This window comes from Cajanus cajan, chromosome 7 (genome assembly GCF_000230855.2).
Source record: "Cajanus cajan strain Asha chromosome 7, NIPB_CcT2T_4, whole genome shotgun sequence".
In the NCBI taxonomy this organism is placed as follows: Eukaryota; Viridiplantae; Streptophyta; class Magnoliopsida; order Fabales; family Fabaceae; genus Cajanus; species Cajanus cajan.
The window spans coordinates 44,581,240-44,604,209 of record NC_138523.1 but is presented as its reverse complement, the minus strand read 5'-3'; the positions used below and the strand labels follow the sequence as shown (position 1 = coordinate 44,604,209).

At 35.1% G+C, this 22,970-nt stretch overlaps 3 protein-coding genes across 8 annotated transcripts; all 3 read right to left on the bottom strand.

Moving 5' to 3' along the window:
- Positions 1-269: 269 nt before the first annotated feature.
- Positions 270-5,740, bottom strand: LOC109816443 (transcription factor UNE12). 6 transcript variants are annotated; one of them, XM_020381476.3, is made up of 8 exons: positions 5,288-5,740; positions 5,086-5,193; positions 3,709-3,765; positions 2,822-2,947; positions 2,429-2,494; positions 1,891-1,956; positions 1,366-1,443; positions 270-1,038 (listed from the first exon to the last, which is right to left on the bottom strand). In XM_020381476.3, exons 1-8 carry the CDS (start codon positions 5,507-5,509, stop codon positions 811-813), a joined length of 951 nt encoding a protein of 316 aa, XP_020237065.1. In that variant the 5' UTR covers positions 5,510-5,740; the 3' UTR covers positions 270-810. The 6 variants fall into 6 exon arrangements, with proteins under 6 accessions (XP_020237065.1, XP_020237074.1, XP_020237058.1 ...); XM_020381485.2 differs by having other exon boundaries at positions 270-1,041; positions 2,822-2,938; positions 5,288-5,722; XM_020381469.3 differs by having other exon boundaries at positions 270-1,041; positions 5,288-5,720.
- Positions 5,741-7,648: 1,908 nt separating this feature from the next.
- LOC109795315 (light-inducible protein CPRF2) lies at positions 7,649-11,793 on the bottom strand. Its single transcript, XM_020354771.3, has 6 exons — positions 11,301-11,793; positions 10,227-10,323; positions 9,707-9,926; positions 8,722-8,797; positions 8,484-8,609; positions 7,649-8,294 (listed from the first exon to the last, which is right to left on the bottom strand). Exons 1-6 carry the CDS (start codon positions 11,634-11,636, stop codon positions 7,908-7,910), a joined length of 1,242 nt encoding a protein of 413 aa, XP_020210360.1. The 5' UTR covers positions 11,637-11,793; the 3' UTR covers positions 7,649-7,907.
- Positions 11,794-20,806: 9,013 nt separating this feature from the next.
- LOC145950043 (uncharacterized) lies at positions 20,807-22,342 on the bottom strand. Its single transcript, XM_083060962.1, has 4 exons — positions 21,862-22,342; positions 21,804-21,817; positions 21,621-21,691; positions 20,807-21,554 (listed from the first exon to the last, which is right to left on the bottom strand). The coding sequence occupies exons 1-4, from the start codon at positions 22,340-22,342 to the stop codon at positions 20,807-20,809; spliced, it is 1,314 nt and encodes a 437-aa protein (XP_082917088.1).
- Positions 22,343-22,970: the final 628 nt, after the last annotated feature.

Here is a 22,970-nt window from a genome sequence, read left to right as displayed (position 1 = left end):
TCATGATTCGCTTTCATCCACCAACTTCGGTGGAGATCCCAACGGCCTCATGAAACTCTTGTTCTTATCTGAAGAAACTTTCAAGTTCGTGACCGAGCAACATTAATATTAAATAGCAATTCTATTCTATCATTGAGCATAAAACTTTATATAAATATATTAGTAAGAAGATAAGGTTGATTCCAGTAAATTAATAAACTGTCATTTTCCACTTTCTCATCAAGCAGTCGGTTCAGTAATCTATCACCTAATTTTGTGATGGAATTCACTTGTTTAAGAAGCAAACAAAAATCTCAACATGTATGATTATTTTAAAATACCTTTAGCTTTTCCAATTGTCAGATGCTTCCAAACATCTTTACAAGGTAACTAACCATATTTTAATTCAATTTGCATTAAAGTTTTCTCCACATACATCATGCGTACCCATCCTTTCCTTTTAATTGGTCCCACTTCCCACTGACTAAAATTCAAAAACGAAGAAAAGAGCTTCCACTACAAATATTTTGGTCATCCGCCACCAACCCCACCACAGATATTTGGAAGAAAAACATCAATAAAGCCATTGAAAATATTGATCTTCACCATGACAAGGACATGCTGGGCTCCTCCAGTTTTACTGATTAGGAATAACAATTACTCCTAGTTTGACAAAACTTGAGAAGAGTGAACATCTGCACCGACTATATCCTTCTCCATCCAATCAGGAAATCACACAAGAAAGTAGAATACCCTTGTCATAAAGGAGGAAGATTTGGCTAAACAAAATTATGTAATTAATGTCTGTCATGATACTTTTGTTCGGTTCTATCAGTGGCTATTTGATTCAGGCTTGATGCCTGTTGATGCTTCTGATTGAGGCATACGAAAAATGGCTGAGGCTAGAGATATTGGCATGATGCAAAGTGCCTTGGACTGAAGAAATTGCATAGCTGCTCCCACATCTTCTTCCATGAGTTTTGCCACTTGTTGTTCTGTGCCATCATTGGACCACTTGTCCCAGGCTTGCTCATTGCCTCCACCTTCTATGTCCTCCCCCTGCTGATAGAATCAATAAAACCAATGTAAGAATTGATATACAGAAATGTCTATGAAGTTATGAGAATACACACATACATAATATGTAAGCCAAGGTAGACTTTAAAAGTAAATAAATTTACATGTGTAGTTCAGTGCCATGATTGCTATGATTTTATCTGTGATCATATCCGGTTTAGAAACGTACCATGGTACAAAAATTTGCATGTCTAGGACTAGTGCAGTGCTTGATGAAAATAAAGTAAACTAAAGTAGATGGAAATAATAAAAAGGGTATGACATAAAAAAGAAAGTAGCATTTCAAAACATCTTTCCAGTATTTATCACCTCCACTGCAGAAAGGGGTACATCAGCCACGAGCTGAGCAACTGCACCAGCTCCACCAAGTCTACTCATGCTCAGGACCTGTTTGAAAATACCAATAAATTAAATTAAATGATATGAAAAGGACAAAAGATTCTATTTACTTTAGATCTAGTAGACATCTCTTATTTAATTGAGACCTCATTGCAATATGAAGACATACGACGCAGTTACAGTGTCAATCCAGGAATGTGTCTGACATGTACTGACAGTATATATAGATGAGCTGAATGGATGTTTTCACACTAGTGATAAATAAGCCTATCATGTATACTAACACTAAACACTTGGGGAGGCTAGGCAATTTGAAACAAGTTTCTCAAAATAATAATAATAATAATAATAATAATAATGGATTCAGTAAGAGCTCTATAAAGTGCCTAAAAAACATTTAACTTTTGTATAGGAAGAAATTTTCAATATAGATTCAGCCGTTCAGGAAATGGAGAAAGTCTTCTTGGAATGCGCATATAATAGGAGCCTCCATACCTTAACCTGGAGCCTTAGGAACTTGACATAATCCACAATTTCATCAAGCATCGCTGCTCTGTCAGTCTACAACCACAATTTCATAACATTCATCACAAATGGTTTCACATTTTAACAGTAGATAAGTCACTATCTTGAATACTTAATACTTAAGTACTGAATAGATGACTTTTGAGGTTTAATTTATAAAGATAAATAAAAATCCATGCGTACGCTTTTAGAAAGCTTTAGTTTAGTGGTAGATGAAAGTACCTTATGAAGCATAAAGAAATGATAATTTGTAAGTTACTTAATAGAAAATGGAAATTGTATTTGTTGATTGAAGCTATAAGCAATTGAAATAACCTTATTATTATTTTACAATAAGCAATAATATCTTTTAAAGTTACTTTTATTATTATTTTATTAAATAAGCAATTGATATGGCACTATTAAAAGATATGATTGATTGTCAGTGTAAAAAATCTTTACACTGACAATGTATAAGTGATTAACTCATGTACAAAAGTTCATTAGAGAGACAAGGAGAAGCACCAACCTTATTGATGCTGGGAACTAATTCCTGCAATGCCTTCATTCTTTCAGCGATTCTTTCACGACGCAACTGCATATCCAATGCAAATGAATGAAAAGAAACACCATGAATTGTCATATAGCTGTTTAGAAGTTAAAGTATTATCGGAGAGCTTCTCTAGTCTCTACCGAAAAAAAAAATCTTTATTTTTTTAGTAAAGAAACTTTAAAAAAATCCTTCTAAACTCATTAAAAAATACTTGTAGATGGACAAATAAAAGAAATTAGACTCAGCTTTAATATAAATTATAAGCAATTTTTGAGAATTTTTTTATAAAAAAAATAATACTTTTCAAGAAAAAAGATCTAAAAAATGTTTATAAATGTGTATCCAAACAAATTTTTATTCTAGAATTACCCTCTCAGCTATACTATGGGGATCTGTGGCTTGCCCTCTTCTTGCTCTCACACGAGGACGGATCCCAGGTGGTTGCGGTGTAGCACCCATTGATGCTGGACCTGCAGCTGCCTGGCCCTGAAAAGCCTGCAACGGGATCATTAACTAAATAATATGACAAATATAATTCATATATAACCAAACTAATACTTTGAACACCATTATTATTTTTAAATAGTTAGCAGTTAATGTGAAAACATTACCTTGCGGGATTGATACTTATTATTAGGTAAATAATTGTTGTTTCAGTGATTTATATTGTGCCAACAACGCCTGACGCCTGCCATAAACTTAACTAGGAGTTGTTTCCTTGAGAATTTTAACCGTTGTGCATGGTTGGCTTTACCCGTTAGTTACTTACTACGTACTACATCTAGAATCCTAAACAGTTCAAATGCAATGCAAGTAAAGCATATTCAAGAGGTTTTGTAGGCATCATGCACAAGAATATAATACTTGTCAATTGACATGGACATAAATAAGTAAAGAACAAATATTTGATGCGTGCATTCATTCGAGTGTCGGTACCGGTGTTTCATAACTTGGGGGACTTCATAAAAACTTGAATTATATTTTTTTATTAGTCTTTTATATTTTTCCCTTTTTCTTAACAATTTTAAAATAAAAAAAAGTTGGTAGTAGAGTATTTGTTAAAGAGTTAGTTACTTATATATTATCAATGTAAAATTTTTTTACACTAATAATCAATCAATTTTTTTAATATTATCATGTTAGTTACTTATTTAATAAATAAAAATAAAATAAATAATTTAAAAATTTTGATTAATTGACGTAAAAAAACACTTTATAGAGTATTTTAAAATGTTGAATTTAGGTTCGGGTCCCACCGTTAAAGACGAGATGGAGGATCCACTGCCATGATCATTAATGTTCACATTTGCTACCTTGCAAAATGTCAAAATCTCAAACCCCAACAAAACAGAAATATGTAAATAGGGGTCCACTCCTACCCAGCACGAGGGCGTTGAAACTTGAAATGGAAACCAAGTCACCTGTTGCAGTGTTGCCTATTGGCTATGGGATGGGGCGAATGTGATACTAACTTGTTTGTGAAGTTGTATTTGTATAATAAAGAAAAACAAAAAATAATAGATCAGTGGTGTGATAGAAAAAATAATACTACATATGAGAGTGATTTGATCAGTAGTAATTGATCATGTACTCATCTAGAGTAAGTTTATTATTATTTTTTAAAACAATATACAGAATTTCTGATTAATAGAGAGAATTGACCGTAAATGATAATTAAATTCTAGAAAAATAAAATAAAAAATAATGTTATAAAAAATTATTGTACAAAAGTAAAAAAAAAAAATATATATATATATATATAATTCTTCCTAGTGTAAAGTAGATTATGACAAAATATAAAAAGGTGAGGAATTTAAAATATTTTTTTGTTAGTGTAAAAAATATTTATACTATCAACTAATAAATAAAAAATATTTTATATAAGTTTTAAAGTAATTATTATAAATATCAATAAATTTATCCAATGTTTGCTTATATATTATTTATTCAAAGAAGAAATTCATCAATATATATATATAATTATTGCATAAATTATTTGTGACTTTATTAAATAAATTAACTCACTCTTTATTTACATAATAGAATTCACATAAAAGTAGGTTAAATAATATTTAAAAAGCTTATTGTCAATTATGAGCAATGAATATGAGAAAAGAAAACGCGTAGGCAGAAAGTATTCTATAATCTACGAATGAAAACAAGCAAAGAAAACGCGTTGGCAGAAGAAAAGTAGTACTAATAAACTATCACTGATTGCAAAATTCCAAAACAGAAGATGGAAAAGAAGACGAGAGTAGGAGAGAGAGAGAGAAAAAAAAAAAAAAAAAAGTGGCACGTATGCTCCTAAAATTCCAAAAAAAAAATGCAGCAAAGTTGGTACTGAAAATATAAATGAGAAAAGAAAAAAGTGAGTAGAAAACAAAATGTGGGAATATTTAAAATAGGAATGAAAAAAAGGCAACGATTGGGCGAATGTGAATGTGAATGTTGGGGTTGAGGTTGAGGTTGAGGTTAAGGGAGTGAAATTGTAAATTAAGATTTAAGAGAATGAGCGGATCCAGAGGGAAAAGGGTAAAGTTGTAAAGTAAGGGATAAAAAAAGAAATTAGGAGTAAATGAATTAATATTTAATTTATAATAAGAAATGAAAAATGAAAATAATAGAGGAAAGACCTGTTGGTGGAGGTGGAGTTGAGGGTGAGGAGGCAGCGTGGGGCGGACAGAGGGAGCAAGAGTAGGACTATGCATTTGCCCAAACGCTGAAAACAAACCCCGCATATCCTGTCACTCACATCACAAATTCACAATTCACATGCATAACATCAATAACTAAACATCATCCTCATCATCAATATTTAATAACAATAATACGTACTGTCGAAGAGGCTGATGAGGATGTCGAATTCAGGTCCTCTTGCTGTTGCTGTCTTACAAAACCGCTTTGCTCCAAATTCAACCCCAGAGGTCTGAAACCCAATTGCAACACTCCCACATCGCTCACTACGTTTCTGCCCACATAACCCACCGGAGCTTCCGGCACTGCTAAGATCTGTTCCAAGAAATCGTCGCCCAACCCCTCCGAGCTGTTACCCGCCATGTCACAACCAAACAGAGACTCAATGGGACTGCACGATTCCTACCGCTTTATATTTGCCACTGTAAGCTTTTCAGCTTTTCCAATTTCTCACTTCTCATTACGCATGGACAACACACCCTTCTGCCTTTTATTAATAACACTAACCATACCATTTACTTTTTTCATTACCACTTTTCTGTTTCAATTATTAATTTTAAATATAACTTTTTAAAAAATGTATTCTTACACTCACTTATCATCGTTTATTTATTATACTCATTTTCTAACCACACTTGTGATTTGGCCTGTCACCAAATACCCTAATCACTATTTCAAGATTTCAAACTTCAATAAGATAACATCAACTATTTCACACAACAAACTATCCCTTAATCTAAATAATTACCGACTAACTCAAATAGCTTCATAAACTAAATACCTATAATTTTTTAATAAAGATAAGAAAGATTACAAAGATAATCGCAATAAGAATTCATAATTTATTACAACACAAACATTTATATAAAAATTAATAAATTTATTTTAAATTTAAATATATTTTTAGTCTCTATAAAATAAATAAAATTATTTTGATTTTGATTCTTGTAAAAAAAATTCTTTATTTCTCATCATTTAAAACTTACAACAATTATTTTTAATTCTTGTTATAATGTAAATAATTTTAACTATATTTGTTTATTAAAAGATTATGTGATCATCTTACATGTTTCTCACAACTATTAGTTATACTATATTAGCATGTGACACCTTTAAATTATTTTTTAAGTCTCAAATAATATTATTTATCTACATTAAAATCATCAATAAAGACTTAATAATAGTGATTTTAAAATTTAGAGAGATGAAAATTAAAAGAAAATATTTTATAAGGACCAAAACATAATCACAAATTTTAGAAAGACGAAAAATTAACTTTTTTTATTACAAAAACTAAAATCAAAATTCACTCATTTTACATAAATTAAAAATATATTTAAGTCTTTATTTTGTTTATTAACAAAATAAATATTATTATTGTTTGCCTTAGCATAAGATATGCTATAAAAAAATGATACAAACCACAAAGCAGTAAGAACAAGAAGAAATCAAAGCAATAAGTTTGATCCTTATTGAATTAGATTAGTCTAAAGATTAAATACATATCATATTATATATAATTATATAAATACAAATCATATGATTATATGGATTAGATAATAATATTTTAAAAAAAAATAGATTGTTGAAATATTCTAATTAAATTTCATACATGTATTTTTTTTATTTCATTTTATCATATATTAACTTTTTTAGTATTTTCTCTTTTTTCTATTATTTTGTAAATTATAATTTTCACGTGCCAAAATAAAATGTACCAAAAAGTTATAAGAATTTTTGTAGGATTTTATTAGATAAATAAAATTTCTCTTTTTATTAAAGATTGAAGAAAGGAAGATAGACTTGGGATAAAAAATTATATACGATAAGAGACAAACCTACTCAGAAAACGTGGACGTAAGAAGACAGATAAGCACAGAGGCAACAAAGAAAGAGGGAGAGACGGTAATCGTGCTTTGTTACGTGCACGCACGCGTGTACTCTTTTTTTCTTCAGTCAATATAGATTTTGAACCGAACTCGCTATGTTGTTAACATCATTTTAAAACTACAGCTGTGTTTATACATCTCACACGGAAATTAATCATCGTTCATGAAGAATTATGTAAAAATTAAAAGATATAAAATGAAAGTGGAGTACAACGCATCACACTTTTAAAAGAAACTAGTCTGATTCGTCGATCTTAACCTCCATGCCATTTAAGCACAGATTATTTAATGAATTTTCAAGGCCATCAGTTACATTTACATTGCATGGAATTGATCACTAATTATTACAGTATTATACCAAGTTACCAACACATTTACTACTTTCTTTCAGACATCATATACAGTATTTTCTTAATTTACCGGATATATATATATATATATATATATATATATATATGGCTTCGTTTAAAAATAAGAGTAATAGAACATTAGGTGATAAATCCTCCTGCCCACCTCAGACGAGATCACAAGTTCCAACTCACTCCAAGCAATTTTCATAACCTTCAAGCTCTCGCAAAACAGGAGTTTATCTTATGTAACGTCATTAGCAAAATATATGAAAATAGTCGGCAGTTTCAATGACAACAAAAAGAAAAGGGTAATAGTTTCACGTACAGACCAAATCCGATCATCAGGAGATTTTTACTGGGAAAAATATCGAGAGAAGATACGAGGTGCACTGATTGAATCCAGTATCATGTGCTCCATAAATTGATTTACAAGGTATTCCAGAAGAATGGGCTTTACTTGTAAAGAACACAGAAATTACTGTTTTTAGAGATTAATTCATGAGATGAGATTAGTCTATTTAATTACTGCTCCCCATTAGATGGATCCACACCACCACGAATCCGCTTCTGAAGATGCTCCAAGCTAGCCACCCGCTGAAGGGAAGCTGTTTGACCCATCTTGTTCCCACCTACCACTGCTGCAGCGTTCTGCTGCACATTTTCAATTGTAGAAATGCCCCCTAACCCATTGTTCACTCTCAGATCATGACTGGGAATAGGGTTACTAGATGTTGGTTGATAGAAGTGATGATGTGGGTCATCTTGCACAGGAACAGCTGCATCAGCTGAAGTGTCCGAAGGGCTTCGTCCATCAAATGATGGCATGCCCATTGATGATATCTCAGACATTGCATGAAGCATTGGGTTCAACCCAGTAATTCTTTTGACGGTTTCTTCAGCCATTTTCACCTAAAAATGAGAATAACAAGGTAGGAAATTACAAACATGTCAGATCCTTGTCAATACAGATGAAGCAACAGCTTTTAATAATGCCCTGATTGGACACCATTCTTCAGTTTGTCAGCCAAACTTAGAAAGAGCAAGTAGGTTTGACAAATAATAGGTTTTAGTTAAATCAAGTATAAACTAGGACTTTACCTTTGCTCTTAATGTTTCAACATCAGCTTTTAATACTCTGTTGTCAACAGCAGAGTCATTGTATTTCTGACTAACATCAGTAAGGCGCTTTAACAGAGAAGAATTTTCACCTCTTAATTGTGAAACCTATGATAGAATAAAATGTCAGAAAGCATCAACAATTCTATGGGAGGACTAGCCGTCTAACACAGAAGAGGGGGCAGAAACAAGTCAGGTCTATAAAATAAGCTATACACACCTGTGTTTCCAGATCAGTTAAATGGGCTTGCTTTCTTCTTCTTGAGCGCCGGGCTGACTCCCGATTGGATAGCATCCTGAGATATAAATATTAATAGGCATTGAATTAACCGATGCAGAATTTGTCTCCTAGACGCACAAATTAGTATTTTATTATAACAGTGTAAATTTGGAATCCTATCTGAAAAAAAAAATACTAGGTCAAATAAACTTGCCACCAATATAAAATGAGTTAATCATCTATACACTGTCAGTGTAAAGTTTTTTTACACAGACAACCAATTATATCTTTTAATTGTGTCATGTCACTGTTAAAAATAAATGTGTTTACAGTGACATGGCACAATTAAAAAATATAATTGGTTGCCAGTGTAAAAAAACTTTACTCTGGCAATATATAGGTCTCATAAAATTTGTTCAACTTACAGAACAAATTAGGAGGTTCATAATCCCTTTAAGAACAATGTAACAACTTCAAAAGGGTTCTGACATGTACACAACTATGTTAGAATGTTTGACAGGAAAAAGGTTCTAGCAAAGGCTCAGAGTGAAGATAATAGATGTAACCACATCAACAGGTTGTGCACAATTTGTGGGGAAAAAACTAAAGTAAGCAGCATTACTCTCACTTTAAAGATCTAATGTGATACTGGATGCAATTTTTCTGGCATCCCAATCACTAAGTGTGTGTTTGCTAGTGTATTATCTACATGCCTTTAGTTTGATGTTCACGACGTCAATATTGTAATGAAAGAAAATACAGAAGCTATAGTGTTGCTTCCAAGTTACACACGTCAGACCTTGCAAGATGCATATCCAAAGACACTATGTTGACTTAGCAGAAGCTGGCAAATCCTACCAAGTAAAACAAGCTTCTATTCTAAATCACTGAATGCAATTACATGATATAACATGTAACTCCCGAGTATACAAGAAGCACCAGCATTCTCTATAACAAAGTCGGGCAATTTTGAGAATATTGTTACCTCCTGACTCGTTTTGCATCAGCAGGGTCCATGTTATCATTCATGGATGTCTCTCCCTCAATATCCTCGTCATCAGATTGTTCTCTTGATGATCCACTTGTTGATGGCCTAACAGCAACAGCAGGTTTCTTTTGAATGGTAGGTACAGAAGGAATCCCAGCTGGTACTTTGGTATCTTTATCTTGTAACTCAGGTGGATCATTTACAGAAGAAATAGATGCTACAGAGACAGATATATTTGAAATAATTCAATATTTGTTATCCATATAAAGAGATATAGAAAAATCAACTTAAAAGCTGCTAAAAAAAATGACTAAACATATCGGTGAAAGAGGGAAATAGTTTTCTGATCAAAATAAAATGGTAGACATAGATTATGCGTTCACCCCTACTCATGCAACTGCTAATAGTTACTAATTTATTTTACATTCAGCTTTCAGTCGACTGTACTTTACTCAGAGTCTGTATTGACATTTAACTTTTCTAATACACGTATGCATAAATATTTACCAATTCAAACCTTTAGAAGTAGTCTGAGATCCAACTTGAGAAGGATTAGATGAATGTAATCCACCGTTGGGAAGAGTGGATGAATCTTGAGCTGTGGCCAGAGATCCCTATTGCAATGCATAGGGGAAAAAATTAGATACTGGCTCAATTCTCTGAGGGAAAGAACGGAAAATAACATATATATAATTATAAATCCTTTTATGGAAACCATTGAAGACCTTTTATTTGGACACTTCAGCCTAAATTCTGTATAGCTATTTGTTGAAAGAAAACTGTCAATTTTCAACTGAATTTCATAAGGTTGATTAATACTGGCTAGTGCCCAACGAAGTACAGAAACAGGTAATATATCAAGGGAGATTTCAAAGTAATTAATATTCCTCAAGCTTTGGTTTTTAATCGAGTATAGTAGACCTCACCTGATGAGATAAGACTTTAGTTGTTGTATGTAAATACTACTCTGAATTACATAATAGTTGCACATGAATATGCTATTTATTCCAACATTCTCTCACCCCAAAGGCTAGACATGTCGAGTGTACAGCTCAGTAACGGGTGACCCTATAAACCCAATCCCCTAAGCTAGCTCAAGTGTTGAGAGGTGTCCCTCACTTACATGCTTCCACAGACAATTCATTTTTTTTTTTTCACAGCATGCATATCCTCAGCCAATAGGCAGAGACTAATTCATTTGAAGGCGTAGATATCACCAAAGTGTGTTTTCCTCTCTTAACAAAGTCTTCTCTATTCACATGACCAGGAGTCGAACTCCTGACAATATGCCTAAAAAACTCAGCTATGTTATTTTATCTATATTAATTAAGGTCGAAAGCCCAGAAACGAAAAACGAGGTCCCAGAAAAAGGCGCATGCAATAATTCTACTTGTTTTCCCTGTAACGAAGGATCCGTTTTAATCTCAACTCCAACGATATAAACAGTCAAATGTTCCTAGCGAGAGAACTATAATGCGAATAAATAAATAAATAAAAATGCAGGAAGCACAGAACAAGAAAAGTGAAGACGCTAAACAGATCGAAAAGCGAAGGAATGGAATCGCTTAGAGAGGAAGAAGAAGAGGATTACCCTAGTCATGGCGACGGCGGCGCATGCGAGATTGAGCTTGCTCTTGAGAAAGGCCTGATAGTCCTGGGAGTCAAGGGGGAGGGGAGCAGAGGCATTGGGCAAAGGGGTGGCGTTGTTGGGAGGGGGTTTGGGTTGGTCGTCGATCTCGACGAAGACGACGTCGGAGGAGGAAGAGGGCGGAGAGGAGGCGGAAGCAGTGGCCTCCTGGATGAAGCGCTGGAAGGCCCACTCGGAAGCGCTGCGGGTCATCTTGGAGGAGTCTTGGGCGGAGGAGACGGGGATCGGCGGCGGCCAGAAGTGATCGGAGATTTCGTCCACTGAGAAGACCCTATCCATATCGTACGTCTCCTTTCCTCTGATTCTGTGTGATGCGATGGGGGCAAGGCAACTAGCCAGCTACAATAAACGCCAGCCCCAGGGCATATGGGTCAAATTTCCACACCACATTCAATATTCTTTTTTTTTTTCACCACCAACCAATTGGTTTCTTGCCCTATCAAACATATTTATAAATTATAACTACTACATCTATTTAATTCATTTTTATTTTCTCCTTTTCTCTCATTTTATTCTTACATTTATCCTTCACATTTTCTCACCTCCCTTTTCACTTTTCACTCTGCTACGATATTTAGATTTGCCCACTTCGACATTGCAGAGACCATCCAAATGCCAGACCACGATTTCAACAATTAGATTGTAGAACAACCTCAACATGATTCGGTACCCTCCCATAGGATAAAATTGCAAAATAACCATATTATATTAATTTTGTATATTTCGTGATTTTAGTTATTAATTCACTATTATGATTATAATTCTTTGTTTATTTGTTTGCTTCATTTCAAATTAAATAACATGTATAATGATAATATATGTAAAACTTTGAAAGACGTGAGTATGACCAATTTGTAATTAATCATCACGTACAAAAGATCAACTAAAAAAGACTTGAGTAGGACTAGTTTGCAACCGATTACTACGTGAAAAAAAAATGACCGAGAAACATGTGACTAGGATTGGCTTGCAATTGGCTACCCTGCATAAAAAAACAACTCAGAAAAATGTGAGTAAGACTAGCTTGCAACCAATCACCACACAAAAAATCAACTCGAAAAGACATAAGTAAGAGTGACTTACAACTGACTACCACGCACAAAAAATCGATGGGAAAGATGTGAGTAGGATCGGCTTGTAATCAGCCACCATACACAAAAAAAAACTCAAAAAGGCATGAGTAGGACTGACTTGCAACTGACCAGCCCACACAAAAAATTGACTCGAAAACACGTGAGTGGAATCGACAAGCACAACATAACTTGAATCAATCGTTCATTTACAGATGCGAAAGATTGAAGAGTGTGACTTTTAACAAAATAAATTTATGGAGACATCGAATACATGACTCGTTCGGCAAATAGTTAGTGAAAATTTTTACACGATACAAGTTGAATCTATTGTACAATAATCAGTTATAAACTCACATCCAACTCGGCAATAAATAAACTTAGCACTACAGTGAAAGATTGAAATGCATAAAAGGTAAGAGACCTTTGTTGTAAGAAAGGATAGTACAAGGTCCAGGTTTAAGGTCCTCGCAAGACACAAGGTCTACTATATCTTTACTATTTAACCTTTACACCTTTCATACTCAAGACTAGTAGACAAGTGTAGCCTCCTGATCTTTTGCTGATAAGGTCTGACCAAGTGCCTAGTTAAGTACCTCATCATTCACACCCCTTTTTGTAACACAAGTTGACATTTATTTGATTCAAAACATATATTTGACACAAAATCTAGTCATTAATAATTATGATTGAGCAACATAATATAAAACTAATAATGAATAATTTTTTACAAAATCATGAGATTTTCGCGGCCCATAAAAATATAACAATTAGTTATAAAATCTTCATTTTAAGATAAAGAAAAACAAAATACAATTTTAAATACTTTGACTTTCAACAAATGATTAGATTACTTCTACTGCATTTCTCATACCACAACATATTCATTTCTTCATTATCCTTAAAAAGAGGACATCTTTACATATTGCTTGGCTAACTCATAGTTCTTGGTGTTGAGGCCTAATGAGAAACCTTTGAGAGAGTTAGCATGATCAACAATGGAGCTAGTGCAAAGAAGCATGTTGTAGAAACACAATTGGCCAACATCAAACTTACAGACCTTGAAACTGACATGGTCGACAAGGTTGGAGGTGGAGAGCACATTTGAGAGCTCAAAGTGGGATTGTGGGAAAGGTGGGGTGGATGGAAGAGTGACATTAGAGGGAAGGATAATTCCATAGTAAGAAAAAGACAAAAATCTAAATGTTAATTTAAAAATAATATATCTGATTGGTGTATAATTGTTTTCCCATAATGGGAGACATATTAATTCCAACCCTAACCTATGTCCCATTACATAAGTCATCATGAAAAAAAAAAAGTTTATATTAAAATAATATTTATTAAATAATATAATATTATTAAATATTTAATATTTTATTAATTAAATTAACTGAATATTTACTTTAAATAAATCTATAATTATTCTTATTTACATAAACATATAATGTTATACATCATTATAATAATGTTGATGATAATAGTGCGTAGTGGTGGTGAGATAGCGATGATAATATTAGTATTAGAGGTAACAATATAAGTAATAATGTTAATGGTGATGATAACATTGACAATGATAATGATGGAGTCATGATACTCTTAATAATGATGACAATAATGATAATGTCAACAATAATAATGATAATGATAGTGATAATGTTAAAAGTTTTATTGGTAGTTACAATGAGAATGTTATTAGTGATAATGTTGACAATGATAATAATAATGTCAATGTAAATAATAGTAGTGATGATAATGATAGTGATGATAGTGTTAATATTAATGACGACGATATCAGAAATAGTGTTGATGTTAATAATGACAACAAAATAGTAATTTTCAAATATAATAGTTTGTTTTTAAAAATTAAAACCAAATTTGCAAATGTTTTTTCTTAATTTAAAAAAAATGTTAAAGTATTTTGAAATTGAGTTAAAAACCATTTAAGCTCCATTTTTGTCAAACTCATTTTGTTTTAAAAAATCAAAACCAAAAATTCGCAACCACTCGAAATGGACTTGGTTTCTAGCATGCAAATAATAAAGTAAATAGAGTTGAACTCTCTCTCTATATGATGTTAAGATTAATAGATCATGACTATAAATTTGATCGAGCTAATCCTATTTTATAGGTAACATTTAACCATATTTATATCAAGTGCAAATTAAATCATATGATACTATCAAGATTTTAAGGAAAACAGAAGTTAAAATAAATTTATCTTATAAATATTTATCCTTGTAATGATTTATGACTTCATCCTTGTAATATAATTGACGTGATGTATTTTGTTAGAACATTATGTTGTGTTAGTAGGGATGAAATGGAGAGAAAATGGGGAAGAAAAGAGAAAAAAAATGGAAATAGGAAATGAAATGTGTTTAGTAGAAAAAAATAGGTGGCGAGGAAAAAATTATAAATCTGACACCTATGTATTTCACCACAAAAATGATCATAAATAAACTGTAGACGCATCACTTTTTAACATTTTGTGGTGACTTTACAAAAATGATCATAAATAAACTGTAGACGCATCACTTTTAACATTTTGTGATGACTTTTAACTAGTTAAAGATTGTCAAAAAGAAAAATAGCATTTAGTTGTGATTTTGGATATTTTCTAGTAGTATAAAATTGTCAAAAATGCGATATTTGATTTTCACAAAATAACAATTGCTTTTATCATATAAAATTCCATTAACAATGGTTTTTTTCGTCTATTTCCCTTTTCTTATTTTAAATCAAACATTTCTATTTTTTACTCTATTTCCATTTATTTTCCGGGCTCTTCGGATATAATCCAATAAAAAAAAAACACAAGCTGGTTCAAAAAATAAAAAATAATAATAAAAAGCTAATAACAATTTATGAATTAAATTTTTATATTTTTAAAATTATCAATAATTAAAAAATCATGTCACAATATAAATAATTTATCTTAATTATAAAGTATAATTTATATATACATATGTATATATATATATATATATATATATATATTTATACAGAATTTAAATATAATTTATAAATGCAAATATAATATTTTTTGTATATATAGTATATTATAAATTTTAGTTGTATATAATATATATGTTAATCCATGAAATTTACAAGTTAAAATACTAGTTATAAATTATTAATGTACTTACGCGAATCAGGTCGTCTTCCTAACTCGAATAAGTCATCTCTTCTGTTGAGCCTGGCTAAGAGTGTACGAGGTTGATTGGTGGAACGAATTCCTTCTCTTCGGTCTCCTTGCTCGGGCGTCTCGGATGTACTTGCAAAAAGGACTTCGACGATCAAGTTAGTCTTTTTTCCTCGTTCATTATCATACTTATCCTTTACCTGAGTGGAGCGGTTTTCTGATGTAACTGCTGTAGCGATTATTCAAGATGAGTTAACTATGGTTAACTCGGTCATTATTATCACGTGTTATATATTCGACGTTCTTTATATACCTTGGTATTGGTACTACTGACTTCACGGTCTCAGTCAGCTAATGTTTAGTCAACATTCTTATGTTATAATCTTGGCGTGACCTCGGTTTCACATCGGGGATGGGATATGGATCTCGGTGTGACCTCGGTCCTCGTCCAGGGTGGTACATAAGCCCCCAAGCTCTGAGCGATGTAAGAGCGAAAGAGTTTGAATACAAAGTAAGATGGCCGAGGTCCCGTGGTGAGGTGTCACAGCCCAGAAGAAAATCAGAAGTGACATGAGGGGTCACAGTGCTTGAGTGGTGACAGCTGTGCAGTGAGGAGTTATGTCGTTTCATGATACACGTGGTAGAAGTGACGGGGTGCCATTAATTGGGCGGCGAATGCGAAACGATGGTCGCATGGGGAAGTGTGAAAAGTAAAGGGAACGCTTGAAACATGGAGGGATGCGAAAATAAGAATTTAAATGGGCGTACGCCTCCTACTGGAATATCATTTGTGCAAAGAGACGCGAGAGAGGAAGTGCTACAGTGCCAGCGTTATTCACTTATTTTGGGCGTTTCCAGGTATGTACTGATTCTTTTGTGTTTGAAATTGCATTTGCGGTCCGTGCGTAGCTTATAGGTGTGGGTTGATAAACAAGGGTAGGATGAAAAGTGGCAAAGGGAAGAGTAAAATGGCAGAGACGGAGGAGACGAAAATGTGAAAGAGATGAGGGAACAATCGGAAGGACTCACATCCTAAAATAGCAGCATCTGGGTACGAGTGGGTGAGGGGTGATGTAGGGAAGTATAGCAGCAAATTTGTGGATTTAATGGGGGTGAGCGTGCTGGAGCATCATCTGAGGTTTTGTGTACCACCCATGCTGGGGCGGATTATCATAGAACCCTGTACTTCTGAAGAGCGCGTGTACTGTGAAGGTTCCAGTGTGTCACCTAGCGTATATATGTATAAATGTGTGTTTAAAGATTTAGGTGTGTTAATGCCATTCACCCCGTTCGAATGTGAATTTTTGGAAAAGGTGAATGTAGCACCAAGTCAATTACATCCGAATAGTTGGGGCTTTCTCCATGCGTTCCAGATTCTCTGTGCAGTGTTAGGAATAGAAGTCAGTGTAGCAAGGTTTATGCATTTCTACCGAATAAAATTAGGAGAGCCACCGTTCGGCTGGGTTTCATTGAGTGGGAATTTGAAAGGAGGGGGGTTGTTTCAAATATTTGCCCAATCCTACAAAAACTTTAAAGAAGAGTTTGTTAAAGTTCGGTCGAGTTGTAATGATTCGATGTTGGACAGTGTCTTTTTTCGGAATGGAAAACCAAGGTTTCCTTTCTACTGGCAATCTCGGCCTGTAAAATTTACTAGGTCAGAGGGTTTAGAATTGTCCCCATCCGAGGTGGAAGATATAGGGAAATTGGAGAAACTGCCTCGGCCCTTAGAAAGCAAGTCAATTTTAATGCTTGCTGGATCAAAGAATCCTCAAGAGGATTTAGAAAGTAAGTAATAGTTGTAATATTAACAATGATTAAGCAAGTCGTAGAGTTATTTATTTTGTACCTGAGGTTACCATGGTTGATTTGATGCAGACATCATGGGGAGGAGTAAGTAGCTCGAATTAAAGGGAAAATTCAACCTCGAAGAAATTCCTGATGCTGCTTCTCCCAAAAAGAAAATTAAGAAACAAAAGATAGAAGGTGCAACCAGCGGTTCAAGTATACCAAAGGTTGAGGAGAATGTAAAGAGTGATGCAAAGGGTGCTGCCAGCCTGAAGACTGCTAACCCAGGGAGTGATGTTGGTCCGCTAGGGAAGGAGAAAAATGTTGTGATTGATCTAGAAAAAGAGGAGGTATGTCCCTTAACACTGCAATTAAAATAATTTGTTGAGGTGTTAAAAATAATTTGTTGAGTGTTATTTTCCAACTTATCTTTTCTTGTAGGTTGCCAACACCAAGGTCCTTGAGCCCCAAGTACACTTGAAGTCGACCGATACTAAAGTTCCCGAGTTGTCGGAACAGTTAGTATCTAACTTGGAGACCACAATTGCGCAACTCGGATTCAACTCTCCAGTTTCGCAAGGGGGATCTTCCCAAGGTGGGCAGACAAATCGCCCGAGATCATTGCACCAAAGGTACGATGCCGAGCATCCCCTGACAATGTTGGATCATATAAGTATGTCGCCAGATGTGACGTCGCTCTGGAGTGCCAAGTTAAAGGCGGAATCGTTTTACAAGGAAGACCCAGCTTACATTGCTGACAAAGCTTTGATCGAGAAAGTTGGGGCTGTTGAAGGGCTGGATTCGGTGCAAGTGTTTCTGCAGAGGTCTATTTCTGTAGTAGACCATTGGAAGAAAAAATGGAATAAAAATGCTATGCAGATGTCTAAACTGAGGACCGAGAATTCCCAAATTGGACCTTTGAATGCTGAGATTGGCGAGCTGAAGAAAAAATTAGAAGAGAATTCAAAGGCTTTTGAGATATCAGTTAGATCAAATAAATCGTACGCGGCCAAAGTAGAGGACCTCTTGAAGAGGGTGAATTTGCTGGAAAAAGAGAAAGGAGCACAAGCAGAGAAAATTGTGTCACTGGAGAAGAAAGTAACAGAAGATGGAGGGAGTATTCAAAGTTTGAAGGGCGAGATGGTGGAACTTTATAAGAAGAATAGGGCCTGTCAAGAGGTTATTGCTACGAACATGAGGAAGATTGGAGAAATTGAAAATGAGAATAGGAAACTGAAGAAAGAAATTGAGACTACTGAGTACCAAGTGGTTGTAGAGCACAAGAGGGGATACTCTAAGGCCCTGCGGCAAGTGAAGTTCATTGCTCCGAACAATGACCTATCAGATGTTGATATCAGCAAAGATGTCTACAAGGGGAAGTTGGTCAACGAAGACGACATTGCTGATGAAATGAGCAGTGAAGAAACCAATGAGTAATTATATGTATTGACTAAGTGGTAGGGTTTTGGTATTTAGGATTTATGTTTTCTGCGGCCTTTAAAGGCTAGACTTTGGATAACTTTTATAGTATTTTTAATTGTATCATGGATATTTTAAACGTTTTGACGAATTATGGTATGATGCTTGAGGTTGACGCCTAGATATTTGAGTGATGGTTGTCTGATGTTGGTAGAATAAAGTTGGATTTAACTAAGGCGTGGATTTGTCAAATGACTCTTAGCTAGAACTTTTAGCTAAATTATGATATTGTGTTGCGGGGAAACAAATTTAACTGAAATGTCGTTTAGACTTGGCTAAAACATTATTCAGATGTGGTCATATTTGACTAGATCAAATGCTCAAAACTTGGCTAAATCATTGCTCAAACTTGGCTAAATTATTGCTCAGACTTGGCTGAATTATCGCTTAGACTTGCCTGAAATAATGCTCAAGCTCGGTTAATGTAACTTGTTGCTCGAACTCGGCTAATGTAATTTATTGCTCGAACTCAGCTAATGTAATGCTCAAACTTGGCGAATGTAATGCTCAAACTTGGCGAGATTATAAATTAGATTGTAAACAATATGCGAGCTTTGCTAAGCTTCAGATCAGAATTGACGTCAGCTTCTGGATTGGACGATATTATAAACATTGACTCATACTTGGCCAAGTTTTGAATTGAAATGGAAATTAACATCGGTCCAAAATGGAAATTAATATCAGTCCAGGATTGGACACGTTTATAAACATTGGTATCTGGATGGCATCATAATCATTGGCTCAACCTTGGTCAAGCTTCAAATTAATTTAATAGTTAATCAAAGTAGTGAACAAGCAAAAATCAAATTATGAAAAAGAGAGAACTTGTAATATTGAATATAGAGTTATATGTGTATTACATCTCTCTTGCTGACCTCAGGTATGCCTCGTTAAAACCTCTTCAGCCAAAACCCTTCTTTTTTATTGAGAAAAAAGACTGAAGTAGGAAAAAGAGTACAGTACCTGGGTGTACATATGTATTTAACTGAAGTAAAATTTCAAATGGGTGGCGTTCCAAGTCCTAAAGAGAACTTTGCCACTGAGCTCGGTCAATCTATACGCTCCATTTTGTAGGCATTCTAAGATGCGGAAGGGGCCCTCCCAATTTGCTGCGAACTTTCCTGCTGAGAGGCATCTTTTCGAGCATCACCTGTAGCTCTCAAAACAAGATCTCCTTCGTGGAAGGATCTCGGTTTGAGCTTTGAATTGTATCTCCGTGATGCCCGAAGTTTACATGCTTCTTCTTGCACTCTGGCATGTTCTCTTGTTTCATCAAGTAGATCTTTGTCCAAGCACAATTGTTCTGCATTCTAGGATTCGGTAAAAGTTAATCGTCTGTGACTTGGCTCGCCGACCTCCACGGGTATCATTGCATCGGAACCATAAGTCAACTTGTAGGGAGTTTCCTGAGTGGTGGTCTGTGGTGTGCAATGGTATGCCCACAGGACACTAGATAATTCTTCAACCCACTCGCTCTTGGAAGATCCTAACCTCCTCTTAAGCTCACGTAGAATCACTTTATTCGCTGCTTCAGCTTGGCCATTTGTTTGCGGGTGTTCTACGGATGTGACTTTATGCTTGATTCCGAGTTGCACCAAGAATTGCTCAAAATTCTTATCTACAAACTGCTTTCCATTGTCGGTGGTGATTGCTTGAGGTAAACCATACCTGCAAATGATTTTCTTCCAGGTAAAGCGTTGCACATTTGTCACCGTAATGCGCGCTAAAGGTTCAGCTTCGATCCACTTTGTGAAGTAATCAATTCCTACAATTAAAAATTTTAATTGACCCTTGGCAATTGGGAAAGGACCGAGAATGTCCATTCCCCACCACGCGAAAGGCCATGCTGATTGCATGGAGTGGAGTGCTGTTGCAGGTAACTGATGTAGGTTGCCAAATTTCTGACAAGCTTGACATTTTTGTACATATGCTTTGCAATCCGATCTCATAGTTGGCCAATAGTATCCAGCTCAGACCACCCTTGCAGCCATGGATCGAGCTCCAGAATGCATGCCACAAATGCCTCTATGGATCTCGTCCATTACGTACTCAGCTTGATCCGAGTTAAGGCATTTTAAAAGGGGTACTGAGAATCCCCTTTTGAATAATTCACCAGCTTCGAGTGTGAAATGGCAAGATTTGGCTTTGACCTTTGAAGCTTCAACTTTGTCGCTCGGTAAAGTACCGTCTGTGAGATATTGCCATATGCTTAACATCCAACTGGACTGACCAGGATTGTTGGCCAAAACTGCTATAGAATCATAGCTTGGTGCGCTAATTGTCTCCTGAATAATTGTTTTGTGCTGTCCTGGACGTTTAGTACTGGCTAGTTTGGATAGCAGGTCAGCTCTAACATTGTGTGCTTGTGAAACATGCTCAATCTGAAAATGGTCAAAAGAAGAGGTTAAATGAGACACCATAAGGTTATACTTTTGGAGCTGTGGTTCCTTGGTTTGGTAACTTCCTTCGACTTGCTCTGTAATTAGTTTAGAATCGTTGCAACATCTGAGCTTCTTAATACCAACATCTTTTGCCAGTCTTAAACCTGCAAGTAGAGCTTCGTACTCTACCTGATTGTTAGTGGCTCGGAAATCAAATTTAATTGCAAGCTCAAGCATCATATCATCAGGACCTTCAAGGATAATACCAACACCACTACCTTTGGTATTAGACGAGCCATCGACATGTAAAATCCAACATTGATCTTCCAACGGGAGGCTAGGTGTGAGCTCAGCTATGAAATCAGCAAGAATTTGGGCTTTCAAAGCTCCTCAGCTTTCATACCTAATTCCGTATTCAGATAGTTCAATCGACCAAGCTGTCATCCAATCTGCGAGATCGGGCTTCCGAAGTATCTGTTTAATAGGGTAATCAGTTTTGACCACAATTTGATGACTTTGGAAATACGGCCTTAGTCGGCGCGCCGAGGTTATTAAGGCTAGGATCAATTTCTCAATAGTTTGGTACCTCTGCTCGGTTGCCTGCAAAACACGACTAATAAAGTAAATAGGAATTTGTTTCTTACCGTCGGTTTGCATAAGTGCCGAGCTGATTGCATTATCAGCCACGACAAGGTATAACAAAAGCTCGGCATGTTCCTGAGGTTTGGTTAGGATAGGGGGTGCAGACAAAAAGGTTTTGAAATCCACAAACGCTTGTTCACACTGGGCATCCCAACAAAAATCCTTGGGTTTTTTGAGCAAGTTGAAAATAGGTTTGGCCTTTTCCGCCATTTTAGGAATGAACCGAGATAGACTAGCGAGCCTTCCTGCCAATCTCTGTACTTCCTTGTGATTTTGGGGACTCCTCATGTTAATCAATGCCTGACACTTGTCTGGATTTGCTTCTATCCCTCGGCAAGTTAGCATGAATCCTAAGAATTTTTCCCCTTGAACTCCAAAAACGCACTTCTCAGGATTTAACCTCATGTTGTATTTTCGGATTTGTTGGAGAATCTCCTCGAGATCTCGGACATGATCAGTGGCTGACTTCGTCTTGATGACCATGTCATCAAAATAGACTTCGAGATTACGCCCGATCTGTTAGGCAAATACCTTGTCCATCAATCTCTGATATGTCGCTCCTGCATTTTTAAGCCCAAATGGCATGACGTGATAACAGTAATTAGCTTGTTCTGTGATAAAGGCAGTGTACTCTTCATCTGGAGGATACATGAGAATCTGATTATAGCCTGAGTAAGCATCCAGAAAGTTTAGCATGACATAACCAGAAGCTCCATCCACCAGCCTATCAATGCTGGGTAGAGGATATGCATTTTTCGGACAGGCTTTGTTTAAATCTGTGTAGTCGACACACATACGCCACTTGCCGTTATATTTCTTGACCATTACGACATTGGCTAGCCAAGTGGTGTATGTAATCTCTTTGATGAATCCTGCATTCAACAATTTTTGAGTCTCAATTTTAACAGCTTTTCTTCTTTCACCACCGATCTTCCTTTGCTTCTGAGATATTGGCTTTGCTTCTTTGTAAATAGCTAATTTGTGGCAACTAAAACTGGATCTATCCCTGGCATATCTGCACTACTCCAGGCAAAAAGGTCAGCATTTTTAATTAAAATTGACATGATTTTACCTCGGAGCTCGGCCTCTGTGTGCTTTCCGATTTTGGTGC